The sequence below is a fragment of the Eubalaena glacialis genome, chromosome 1 (assembly GCF_028564815.1).
Source record: "Eubalaena glacialis isolate mEubGla1 chromosome 1, mEubGla1.1.hap2.+ XY, whole genome shotgun sequence".
NCBI classification, from domain to species: Eukaryota; Metazoa; Chordata; class Mammalia; order Artiodactyla; family Balaenidae; genus Eubalaena; species Eubalaena glacialis.
The window spans coordinates 20,284,061-20,297,676 of NC_083716.1; the positions used below are offsets into that span (position 1 = coordinate 20,284,061).

Sequence of the window (13,616 nt, forward strand, 5' to 3'; positions counted from 1 at the left end):
TCTGTCTCTCAGACATCTCCTTTTTTTCGTACAACTTGATCTTTCCCACCATCTTTTAGATGTGGGCTGGAACCAGTCATTATATTTACATTCTTTTTTTTTTTGGCTCCATAAATTTGGGGAAATGAAGCAGACGGTCTGCTGCTTTCCAAGGCGCCACATCTTTTAGTTCTTTTATACTTTTTCTACAGGGTCTAATTTAGCTTGTCTAAATGCTGATTGAATAACAACTAGAACTCTAAGCTCTTGCAGGCAGCATAACCTACTTGTGATACAGGTGTATCAGGGGTTCACCAAGGTCAAAGCAAGAGGTGCAGGTTGCTTTTAAAAATGTGGTCACTTTCATTTAGCAAATATTTCTGAAGTGCTGACTCTGTTCTGGGAGCTGTTCTAAGCACCAGGGTCAGAACAATGAACAAGAGAGCGACCATCCCTACCCTTGAGTACTGCACATTCTGGGGACATTCACTGATGCAGAAAATATGTAATGAGAACTTACTGCATGTCAGGTATCGTTCATCATTAAACAACACAGATACCATTCCTGCACTGATGGCTATGGTGTGTGTGTGTGTGTGTGTGTGTAAAGTAGGGGGCAGAATACAGTACATATAAATATATTTTTTAAATCATGTTAAATGATAATAAGTGCTACAGAAAAAAACTGAGCAGGTTAAGGGGGATTAGGAATGTTGGGGGTGGTTTACAATTTTAAATAGGGTGATCAGGGTAGGTCTGTTGAGAAGGTGTTACTTGAGCTAAGATTAGAAGGCAAGGGGAGGGAAAGGTGAGGAAGGGACCCTGGATTTTGGGGGAAGAGCAAGTCCAAGGGCCCTGGGGCATGAGTGTGCCTGGCTTTTTCAAGGAAAGCAAGGAGGTCAGATTCACTGGAGCAGAGCGATCAGTGTGAGAACAGCAGGAAATGGTTAGGGGCAAATCAAGCAGAGATTTTAGCCTGAGTGAAATGAGGAACCATCAGAAAGTCCTAAGCAGAGCAGGGACAGGATCTCAGAGTTCAAAGGACTGAGCTGGCTGCTGTGTTTAGGCTAGATTGTGCGAGTGCCCGTGGCATTAGGGAAGCCTGAGTAATCAATCACAAGGGTGAGAAGGTAGTGACGCAGACCTAGAGGGGGGACAGGTGTGGGTAGTGAGGAGCGGTTGGATTAGGGATCTGTTTTGAAGACATGGCCGACACGATTTTCTGACAGACTGGACGTGGGGTGTGAAAGAGGAGGCAGGGATGACTCCAAGATCTAGCCACCGATTGGTGGAGCACAGTTTTGTTTTGGTGCATTGGGCCAGGAGTGCCGTTCGGACATTGTAAGTTTGAGGAGCCTATTGGCCATCCAAGTGGAGTGAGCAGCTGGATTTTGCCTGTATAATGATCTGGGGGATATAGTAAAGCTTCAGGAAGTGAGGTCGTGCTGAGGTACTTCCAGAACCGGCCACGTCCTCCTAAAAGCTAGAACATCCCTGAAGGGCAGCTCATCGCGCCGCAGCCCCTTCAGCCGACAAAGCCCTTCTTTTTCCTCCTTGGGGAATGGCGAGAAAAAGGAACAGAACTGACGCGCCGCGTCAGAGAGAACAGAACTCTCACTCGCCGCGAGGAAAGACGAGATGCGTGTTGGGATGGGAACGCAGACGGGTCCCAGCGGGTGGGGCGGTCTGAGGGGCGGGTGGGCGGGGGCCTGAGGGTGGGCGGGGCCGCGGCGCTGGCGCACGTCACCGAGGGGGGCGTGGCCGGCCTCCTTCCCTCCCGCAGGTCCACGGGAGATCAGCTGGTCTGCGCTGCCATGACGTGGGTCGGGGCACGTCACCGCCGAATGGCAGCCTCCAGAAAGGCACCGCGAGTAAGGTGAGGGCACTCTGCCGCGGAGCCGGTGTCCGGGCAGCGCGCGCCACCACCGGCCCCGAGCGCGCATGTTGCACTCGGGAGAGCAGGGACGAGCGGGTGAGGAGCGGCGGGCTGCCCACCGCAGTCGGGCGCCGGCCGGGGCTGACCGGAGCCCCGCGAGCGAGGCCACGGGGAGGGAGCCATGCAGCCGGGCAAGTTCCGGTTCGTTTCCGGCGGGGTCGCGGGCACCCCCGGGCAGCCCGAGCCGGGTCCCCGGACGAGTGTGTGTGCGGAGCTGCGGCGCTCGGCCTGAGGGGGCGGTGGCCATCGCCGCCCCCTCCCCGGCCCGGCCAGAGGCCCCGCTGTGGCAGGAAGTTGACCCCGCCTGGCCCCTCCCGGGGTTCGAGGAGGCCGGCGAGCCCCTGCCCTCGCCCTTCTACCCTGGGAATCTAATTCTCAAGTTACATGTATGACAGTATGACACCTGCAGTTCGTCTTCCTGATCTGTCACCGCCACTAGGATCGGCAGCCGCGGCCCTTCCCACCCAAATGGTTTCAGAGGCTGTGTACGGGAATACTTGGGCATAATCTCCAGGAAAATCCCACCAATAACCTGCCCTGGGTTCTCCCTGGATTCAGGGAGGTGAGAAGGATAATCCCCTGGATTCACATTAAACAGCTTTCAGCCTGTGCTTCCGCCACAACCAGGGTATATTTACCAGAGCAGCTAACAAAATGGGAGACTGAGAGATACGTTGAGAGGTCACAAAGGCCAGAAGCCAAACTCCCTGGCAATCCACACGGGGTCAGCTCTCCTCTGACCAGTTGCAACTTGAATGAACAGGCTGGACAGCATGGCCAGACTCACTTGCTGAACACAGACCATGGCTTGTGCTTGTGTTTGTGAGTGGACAGATCCCAAGCTGACCTTGACTTGGACTTGGCCTTGCCACAGCATGTTGGGGATGAGTAGAGGACCTGCCCGCCCGGTGGAAGGGTGTCTGTTGTGGGGCTAACCTGCATGGGGAAGGAGCTGCCTATGTGTTAAGTGCTGGAAGTGGGGTCAGGCAAGTGGATAATGAGTTCTCTTTCTAGAAACTTCTAGGCCGAGAAGTAGCCTTTGAGGACCAAGTTGGTCTTTGCTGGATTCATAGAATCACAACATTTTAAGGGTAGAAGGGTCTTTCAGCATCAGCTGAGAGAGCCTCCTTACCTCACACAAGAGGCAACTGAGAGGCTGAGAGAAGGGAGGCCATTTGCCCCAGGCACCTCCCCTAATGGCAGAATTTGAGTGCCATTCAGTGTAAACATGACTTAGTTTAGGTGATGGAAACTAAACTCAAATTGACTTATGTAAGGGGGTGAGCTGGCTTCTAGTGCAGCTGAGTCCACGAGACCACACTGGCATCAGACTTGGCTTCTCTCTTACACCTCTTGGCTCTGATTTCTTCAGTGTTGGCTTCATTCTCAGGCAGACTTTCTCCTTTGGCAGGTTATGACAGTTCTAGTCTGACAGCCCCCACAGAAATAGGGCCCTTTTACCTAATGGTTGGAGCAGAAATTCCAGATCTGATCGTCACTGGACTGACTTGATCCTTATGTCCATCCCTGAACTGATCATTGTGATTTGGAGGGATGGATTGAGCAGGTCTGGGTCCCAGTACTTGGTGGGTGAGTGGGTGAGACTCATTCCAACTCTGTGGACTGAAAGTGGAGAAGAGACGTTCTCAGAAGGAAAACCTAGGTGCTCTGATCAAAAGGAGGGTTGGATTCTGGGTAGGCAAAATAACATTGCCCAATTCTTCATCCTAGAACTTGTTCCATTCTACCCTTGTCTCACCTCACAGGGCATGATTGAGCATTTTGGTCCTTGTGTTGCCCCATCCTGAATGATATACGTGTACGATTCTCATCGTGGACTGGGGGAAGGGGGAGGGTAACAGCACTGCTGGGATTTCTTTAAAAAGAGAGAGGGAGAAAAATGTGCCATAACCATCGTATAAAAAGATTGAATAGGAAGTTCTCTGCATGCTTCTTTCTTCTTACCCATCTCATGGCACATCATGACACTGAGAAGGTGTAGGCTGAAGAAGTCCTGGGCAGGAGAAGAGCACTGAGCTGGAAGTTGGGAGGCCTGGACTCCAGTTCTACCTGTGTCATCCTATAGCCCTGAGGCCTTGAGCAAATTGTTTGATCTCTGTTTCTCAGTTTCTTTCTAGAGGGGGGAGCTGAGCCGGATCATCCCTGAGGTATATTCTAGCTCTAACATTTAATGATAGCCCTGCTTTGACCGAGAGTCTGAGAATGTGTCTGTCCAAGTAAGTGAAGGGTAGATGGATCTTGGACTCTACAGAGACCAGGGTATGACAGGAGCATGACCATTTTAATGTTTAGCTGCTTTGTGGCTCCTTTGATCCTTACAGGCAGGTGGAGGTGGTGATGCTGACAGAGAGAGCTTAAACTCAAGTTCTCTGTGAGCATCAGCTGTCAGACCTGATTTCTGGTCTTGGCTTTGCAGCTCCTGATGTGTATGGCCTGTGGCGAGTTATCTTTGTTTCTTCTCTTGTGAAGTGAATGAATAGGGCTACTTCTGAATAACCTCCCTCCAGCTCTCTTGTCCTGTGTGTGAACCAGTCACTGGCACCAGTTAAATTTGAATAGATAGAGAAATTGACTTCCTTGGCTCACCATCTTGTAAATGTGCGTAGGAAGTCAAGGGAGATCAGGTGAGAATGTGACTTGTATCGCTGTCCAAGCAAAGGAGGTTTCTTACTTTGTAAAATATAACAGCTTTATTGAGATGTAATTCGTGTACCACACAATTCACCTATTAAAAAGTACAATTCAGTGGTTTTGAGAATATTTCCAGAGTTGTACAACCATTACCACGGTCAATTTTTAGAACATTTTAATCCTCCCCAGAAGAAACCCTGTACACATTGCAGTCACTCCTCATTTCCCCAACTCCACCGCAGCCCTAGGCAACCATTAATCTACTTTCTGTCTCTGTGGATTTGCCCATTCTGGACACTGAATATGGAATCAAACAGTATATGGTCTTCTTTGACTGGCTTTTTTCACTTAGCATAAAATGTTTTCCAGGTTTACTGTGATGTAGCATGTATCAGTAATTATTCCTTTTTATTGCCAAATAATATTCCATTGTGTGTTTAGACCACTTTTATTTATCCATCAATTGATGGACGTTTGGGTTGTTTCTACTTTTTGGCCATTATGAATAATGCTGCTATGAACATTTGTGTGTAAGCTTTTTTTTTTTTTTTTCATTTTTGGCATTTTAACATGGAGACAAAAGTGGTAACAATAGCAAAGCAAAAAATAATAAAAAAGACCAATATTTAACTTTCCCGTCACCCAAGTCTCACACTGAAGTTCTATTCCCGTGTCCCCCATCAGCACCACTGAACTGAAAAATCTATTTTAAAGCACCCAAACCAGTCCAGACCCTCTCGAAACCAAGAGCCCCAGCCAGAGCTGTCGCCTCTCTTGGGTCCAAGCGAGAGGAGGGTTCCGGGAAAGGCACCTCATAACTCACGCAGCGCAACACCGGGGACGGTTTCGGGCACAGGGCACTTGGCGGGGAGCCGGGGTGGCAGTCACAGCCTCTGTGCTGACACGCAGGGAAGGGGACCTCTTCCGTGATCCCAACTATTTGGTTACACAGCCAAGTAAACGTGACTAGAGAGTTGGGTTAGCGGAACAGGAACCCGGGCTCAGAAACAGACCGGGCCGCTTCCAGCAGGATCCAGCGGGGGGAAGGGGGTCGGAATAAAGACAGAAGCACAAAGGCGATAAAGGCTGGTTGTGTGTAAGCTTTTATGTGGACTTAGTTTTCTTCGGTATGCACTTAGGAGTGGAATTGCTGGGTCATAGGCTAACTCTGTATTGAATCTTTTCAGGAATGCTAGACAGTTTTCCAAAGCTATTATACCATTTTACATGCCCACCAGCAATGTCTGGGTGTTCCAGTTTTTCCACATCCTTGCCCATACTTGTTACTGTCTGTTTTTTTGTTTGTTTGTTTGTTTGTTTTTAATTATAATCTTCCTAGTGGATATGAAGTGGTATCTCATTGTGGTTTTGATTTGCATTTCCCTAATGAATGATGATGTTGAAAATCTTTTCATGTGATTATTGCCCATTTGTATATCTTCTTAGGAGAAATATCTATTAAAACCTTTGACCATTTAAAAATTGTAATATTTGTCTATTTTTGAGTTGTAATAGTTCTTTATATACTCTGGATACTAGAATCTTATCATATATATGAGTTGCAAATATTTTCTCTCATTTTATGGGTTGTCTTTTCACTTTCTTTATGGTATCCTTTGAAGCATAAAAGTCTTTAATTTAGTGAAGTCCAGTCTATTTTTCTTTTGGGGCATGTGCTTTTGATGTCATATCTAAGAAATCATTGCCTAATTCAAGGTCAGGCAGATTTATGCCTGTGTTTTCTTCTAAAAAAACATTTATGTCTGTGTGATCCATTTTGAGTTAATTTTTGTATATAGTGTGAGGGTAGACGTTCAACTTGGTTCTTTTACATGTGAATATCCAGGTGTCCCATCATCATTTGTTGAAGAGACTATAGTTTTCTCCGTTGAATGGTACCCTTGTAAAAAATTGACAGTAAATGTGACGGTTTATTTCTGAATTCCATTTCATTGATCTATAAGTCTATCCTTTTGCCAGTACCACACTGTCTTGATTACTGTAGTTTTATTAGTTTTGAAATCAGGAAGGGTGAATCCTTCAACTTTGTTCTTTTTCATGATTGTTTTGGTTATTCTGGATTCCTTGCATTTCCGTATGAATTTAGGATCTGCTTGTAAATTTCTACATAGACGCTAGCCGGAATTTGATAGGAATTGCATTGAATCTGTAGATTATTTGGGGGAGTATTGCCATTTTAACAATATTGTCTTCCAACCCACGAACATGGAAAGTCTTTCCATTTATTTAGGTCTTCTTTAATTTCTTTCAAAATGCTTTGTAGTTTTCAGAGTATAGGTTTTTTACCTCTTTTGTTAAATTTATTCCTAGGTATTTATTGGTTTGATGCTGTCATAAATGAACTTTTCTTAATTTCATTTTTGCATTGTCCATTGCAAGTATGTAGAAATACAATTGATTTTTGTATATTGATTTAGTATACTGCATTCTTCTTCTTTTTTTTTTTGGCCACATTACATGACATGCGGGATCTTAGTTCCCCAACCAGGGATCAAACCCGTGCCCCTGCAGTGGAAGCGTGGAGTCCTAACCACTGGACCACCAGGGAATGCCTGTATCCTGCATTCTTGATGAGCTTGTTTGCTAGTTCTGATTTTTCGTGTGGATTCTTTAGGATTTTCTACATTGAAGATAATGCCATTTGCAGTAGAGATAGTTTTACTTCTTTTTTGCTAATCTGGATGCCTTTTATTTTATTTTCTTGCCTTATTGCCCTGGATAGGACCTCCAGCACAATCTTGACTAGAGGTAGCAAGAGTGGACATCTCTATTTTGTTCCTGATCTTAGGGAGAAAGCATTCAGCCTTTTGACATTAAGGTTGATGTTAGCCATGGCTTTTGTAGTATTCTTGATCAGACTGAGGAACTTCTCCTTTTCTAGTTTGTTGAGTACTTTCATCATGAAGGGGTGTTGGATTTTGTCAAATGCTTTTTCTGTGTCTGTTGAGGTGATTATGTAGTTTTTGTTCTTTATTCTATTGACATTGTGTATTACATTAATTTTTATATGTTGAACCAATCTTGCATACCTGGGATAAATTCCACTTGGTGATGGTGTATGATCCTTTTATATCTTACTGGATTCAGTTTGCTAGTATTTTGTTGAGGATATTTGCATTTATATTTATAAGAAATATTTAGGTATCTTACTTTTTAATGAAAGAAAATACGGTTCCCCCAGTAAAGGACACCTCATTCTGTCCAAGGAAATTAAAGTAGCAGTCATCTAAGAGCAGGCCTGGAGGGACTGGTGAAAATGTCTGGCTGTGTGGTGGACTAAGCACATACAAATGTGGTAAAATTATAACAAAACGATTTTTAAGTTCATAGCTGAATAAAATCTAAAACCCTTTCTATAGCCAACAACAGGCTCCTTGTTGCCTCTGATCTTGTCTCCTAACCGCTTACCTCCCTGTCCCCCAGCACACACATCAATACCACACTGGCCTCCTTGCTTTCCTTCAGGTATACCATGCCTTAGGGCCCTTGCACTTGCTGTTCCCCTTTTCTGGAGTGTTCTTCCCCTAGACATCCACATGGCTCCATCCCTCACTTTTTTTTAGGTCTCTGCTAAAATGTCATCTGTTAGTAAAGAGGCCTTGCCTGGCAACCCCATCTAAAATAACCTTTCCTCTTACCTCTCTGACACTGTCTTCCCCTTGCCCTGCTTGACTTTTTTTCATAGAACACATACTCACTGCCTGATAGACCGTTTTCTTGTGTCTGTTGCCTCTCCTCCTATATCCTCCCCTTCTAGGATCCTCCCGCTTTCCCCTGCCCCACCATGTAAACCTCTTGAGGTCAGAGATGTTGTCTGTTTTGCTCACTGTTGTGTCTAGAATAAGGCCTGGATTATAGAAGATTTTCAGTAAATATTTATTGACTGAATGGGCTTGAAAGGAAGAGAAATCCTCAGGTGCCAGAAACGTAGGGGAGCTTAAAGCCTGCATGGCAGCTGGTAAGCTGAGCCTTGAGGGATTATACATGCTGTAGGCCTTCGTAGTTGGGGTCCACGGCACCAGACTATCCTTGTATGAGGACAAGACACTTGTATGTAAATCTCCTTGCTAAGAAGTTAAAGTGAAAATTAATCTCAGAAGCAAACGACAGTGACAGCAGTGCTTGTACAATCCAGGATACGTCTCATTCTCATAGATAAAATAGTCTGTGAGTCTATAAGAAAAAGAATGACCCACGAAGAGGGAGCCAGCAGACCAAGCAAACTTGAGGATTACTATTCCAAGACCTTCTAATGGAGGGTCTGAAATGAATTTTAAAATAAGGGCCCCAAATAATTAAAGCTAAGAGAAGGAATAGAAACCATAGTGAAGGAATATGACACCATGAAGAAAGGACAGGCAAATTTGAAAAAGAACCAAATAGAACTGTACATGTGAAAAATATAGTCATTGCAAATAAAATATTTTTAGACTAGTTAAACAGGAGATTAGACATAGCTGAAGAGAATTCATGAATTAGAGATTGGGATTGAGAAGGTTTACCTGCCATGGTGTTGTTGTATCTGCAAGTTTTATCTGAAACTTATTTATTTCATCACTGATACTGGGGTGAGAGTTTTTCTGACTCACGAAGGAAAATGGCTAAGTCAAGTTGATGTTCCTCTCTGACTAAGCCTTGCCACGTTTACTAAGGTCAAAGTCTGCAATATCCTGTTCTTTCTCTTCCTTAGGGCAAACTACCAGGATTTTCAGCTGAAAAATCTAAGAATAATTGAACCTAACGAGGCAACACACTCAGGAGACCCAGGTGTAGAAACAGGTAATAATTTTGTTTGTTACTGAGATGGAACATCTCAAAAGGATTTTGGATTCCCTCACCCCAACACCAAGTTGGGAGCGAAGAGAGGGTAAGGGATTAATAATTGATCATGAGTGGGGATGAAGGGATATATATCTGGAAATTAAAAACCATTTTGTCTTTTGGTTTCCCGGGTTGTTGGTTATTGTTTTTGTGTGTGTGTGTGTGTGTGTGTGTGTGTGTGTGTATAGCTATTTTTCAGTAGAAAGTCAGAGTTATGGTTTTTGCATTTCCTGTTCTTGGGATGGTGGTGATGGTGGTGGTAGTGGTAGAGACAGGTTGTTATTGAAAAAGTCTTATTCTGATTTTTCTAATTTCTAATATAATCCTTTATTGACCACCTTAGAGATTAGCTTTCAGTTTTCATCATAAGACTATGAAATAAGAAAAGTTTATAGTGTATTATTGTGCTTTATAAATTGAATGGGCATTCAGGAAAATCTTTTTGGGAAAAATTTCTGGAACCATATCCTCTTTCCAGGACTGGTTAGTTATATTATTGGGTTGCCAGAAACCTGAATTTTGAAAAGTGGTGTATTTCTATATTTCTATCCCATGTAAACTGGTGCTTTTCTGTGGGCTACCCAGGAGAACTATAGTGTTTCCTTCTAGTTGACTGAAAAAATTAATCCTGTGAAGCACATTAGAAACCATAACGGATCTCTCTTTGGAAGGTCAGTGCTGCAACTACATGCAATTTTAGGTCCTTTTTCTTTAAAAATGTAGATGTATCCAACACATTTTGGGCCGTGTTAGGAGGGAGGAGAGGAAGGAATGGGAAAAAGAGGAAGTAGGAAAGGGAAAAGTGATAGAATAATTGAATTTAGAGTTTGAAGAGAACTTATCTTTCTTCTTATTACATATGAAGAAATAGAGGTTCAGGGAGCTTCAGTTGTCCAAGGTTGTAAATCCCAGCTGGAAACTGGAACCCACTTGTTTCGATTCCTTTGGTCTTAAAATGCTTTAAGAGAGCCTCTGTTATGTTCCCTAGATAATATGATCTAATAGAGCATGGGCTTGGTAATTGGATAGAGCTTGGGTCCTGGTCCTGATGACCCAGTTGATTTGGGCAAGGATTTAACTCCTGTTTATTTATCTGTAAAATGGGAATAGTGAAATCTCCCTGGGGAGGGATTATTGTGAGAATTAACCACTAATGTATGTAAAGCCCTTGGCCCTTGCTCAGCAGTGGGACAGAGAAACAAACCACCATCTCTAAAGCTATGGATGCTGGAAAAGCAGCTTGGCATCTGTGCAAATGTTAAGGTGCTGAAATTGGAGTAAGCCAGTCCCTTCTATTCTTATAACAAGGCATGTAGGAATCCCAGCTGGTGCTTCAGATTCAGATTCAAATAATATTTCTTGAGCTTCTACAATGTATCAGATGCTGTGCATGGAGCTTTCACACATGCTGTCATGTTAAATTCTTCTAGCCACCCAGTGAGGTAAATAGGGTGTGCTCTTCATGTACTTCCAAGCAGTGAAAAGTCTTTTGTTTGTGATAAAGGCTGAAGGTTTAGGAGCTTATGTCTAAAAGCAGACCCACATATGCAAGAGACTTTCAAATGAGTCATTCTTTTTAAAGCTTGATTTAAAAATACCTGGCAATGTATGGGCTAATTTTACATCATGGCCTAGGTTTGTTGTTCTTGGCTCCCCACTTCCCTGCACACCCTGATTAGCTCTTGGCTGCTTCTAACATTTCTGAAAAGTAATGGGATGTGGAATGAGCAGATGCTATTATACAGCATCTTCTAGGATCTTAGCTTTCTTTCACTGAAGATTCATTACTGTTACGCTGAGTCTGAAAAGATCATAGACACAAAGTTGTGATATTCATTCAGCCATCTTTGTGTGAGTGTATGCATATGTTAGGTGCTTGGCTCGATACATGGATTCAGAGATGAAGTTGACATGGTCCCTGCCTTAAGGAGAAGCAATATATATACCTAATGCACCATTTATCACATTGCTTTCATAGTTAGTTAATTGTGTATCTACCTCTAGTAATTGCAAACACAACATTTACTATATGCCAGGCACTGTTTCTAAGTGCTTTGTATATAGTAGCCCATTTAATCCTCATAAAAATTACCCTATGAGGATCACCAGCCATAATTTTCACCTCCGCCATCTTGACTCATTTCAACTGCTGCCACCTCAGTGGCTGGGTCTTATAACTATACCTGCTTTGCTGCTAGCTGCTCACCCATTCAGTCACTTTTAAGGCCTGTTGGCCTGTGGCCACCTCTCCCTCAGCCACCTTTGCCCATTGTATCCTCCTCCTTGATAGGTGCCTCCACTGCCACAGGCCATTCGTTGCCCCAGCCACTGCCCCTTATCACAGCCTATCTGTTAGTTGTGGTATTGGGAGTTCTTTCATTGGGTCTGATATAGGTGACAGGTGGCTGCATCAGACTCAGGACACCGACCAAATATGAAGGGCATGAAGGATGAGGAAGGAAGGCGCAGGCGAGAGGTTAATAGTGGTGAGGGGGGCAGGTGGCATTGTGGAGGGAAGTGTGAAGATGCCACTGTAGTGGAGTGAAACTGAGGATGCTGGTGATTCTGGGGAGGCCAGTCAAGAGGAGGAATGTAATGATGAGGCAAGAAATGGTGATGAAGGTCAGAATGTGGTGTTGAGGAGGCCGGTTGTGGTGACCAGGAAGCAGAGGATGTCTTTGACTGGCTCCATTTTGCCTTTGATGGTTTTCAGTTTATAATTGAGGATTTTGTGCTTGCCATTGGTTCTGTTGACTTTATTGATGAAGTCAGTAACATAATATTGATCCATACTACAGTCAGTGCTACAAACACCCAGTCGGTGCCATCAAAATCTGTAAGTCAGGATGTGCCCAAATAGAAGCCAAATTCTATAAGGAAATTAATGATCTTGAAAGAAAATATACTGGCTGCTGTCATATAGTTGCTTTTTAAAATTCCAGATGCTCAGGCTGTACTCCAGACTAATTAAATAAGTTCCCCAGGTAGTTCTCATGTGCAGCCAAGGTTGGAATACTGCTCCAAAGGATGTCTACGTTTTTGCTTGACTTTTAAAAATGTTAAATTGCTCAGAAATATGGTTCAGAAACACAAATTTATTCTGAAGCTCCTGAAAGATGTCATAATAAAGTTTTCAGATGCTGGCAAGCTTATGAGGTCATAATAGGCTTCATTTTGAACCCAATGGAGGTATTGACATATAAATTTAGGTCAGGTTAGATACTTCTGATCCCTCTTTTTCAGGTACGTGAGAAATTATAGGCTCAGTAGGTCAGACAAAAGGAAAGGATGTCCCTCTGAAAAGTATTCAGAAGCATCTGTAATGCAGGGATCATGGACATGTTTGAATCATGAATAGGACCATTTCCATTGTCTCTCTCTTTGAGTACTTCTGTCTTTTGGAGACTTCTGAGTGGGAGCCCTGAGGCCAGCAGCTGAAGCTGCCCTTGCAGATTATGAATAAAATGGGGCACTTTTTCAGTGAGTCCCAAGAGTAGTAGTATGGTACCTCGTAGGGGAATCTGTTGGAGATAACCATAAAGACTGAGGCTTTTATAGCCTAAGGTGCTGGTGATGATGGAGAAGCAGCAGATAAAAATGCTAAAGAAAAAAACAAAAAAAGGATCTATACCTAGCAGAGTACAAGCCACAGTGAGCCAGGGTGTAAATTCTTGAAGATAACCTGTAGTACAATAGCCTCAACGTAAATTATTTACAGCATTGTGCATTAGGATGTTTTTGGTTAAGTCAGGTATTTTTTATTTGTTTAAAAAATGGGTTGGCAAAATCCAAAAGTCTGACAACACCAAATGGTGGCTAGGATGTGGACCAGCAGGAACTTGCATTCATTAATGGTGGGAATGCAAAATGGTACAGCCACTTTAGAAGACATTTTGGTAGTTTCTTACAAAGCCAAATATACTCTTACCATATGATCCAGCAATCATGTGCCTTGGTATTTATCCAAAGGAATTGAAAACTTATGTCTACAGAAAAACCTGCAACATGGATGTTTTATTTTTATTCATAATCACCAAAACTTGGGAGCAACCAAGGTGTCCTTCAGTTTGTGAATGAATAAACAAACTGGTACATCCAGACAATGGAATATTATTCAGCAATGAAAAGAGATGAACTATTAATCCATGAAGAGACATGGAGGAATCTTAAATGCATATTGCTAAGTGAAAGAAGCCTATCTGAAACG

The 13,616-nt window shown here is 43.6% G+C and overlaps 1 protein-coding gene across 4 annotated transcripts in view; it reads left to right on the forward strand.

Annotated features, from left to right (window-relative positions):
* Window positions 1-1,747: 1,747 nt before the first annotated feature.
* The window catches only part of XPNPEP1 (X-prolyl aminopeptidase 1), a 52,793-nt gene continuing 40,924 nt past the window's right edge, over window positions 1,748-13,616 (forward strand). For 2 of the 4 annotated variants that reach the window (XM_061196701.1, XM_061196794.1), the window contains exons 1-2: window positions 1,748-1,855; window positions 9,279-9,367. In XM_061196701.1, the coding sequence (XP_061052684.1) occupies window positions 1,794-1,855; window positions 9,279-9,367 (151 nt within the window). In that variant the 5' untranslated portion in view covers window positions 1,748-1,793. The other 2 variants (XM_061196976.1, XM_061196887.1) reach the window with 2 other exon arrangements.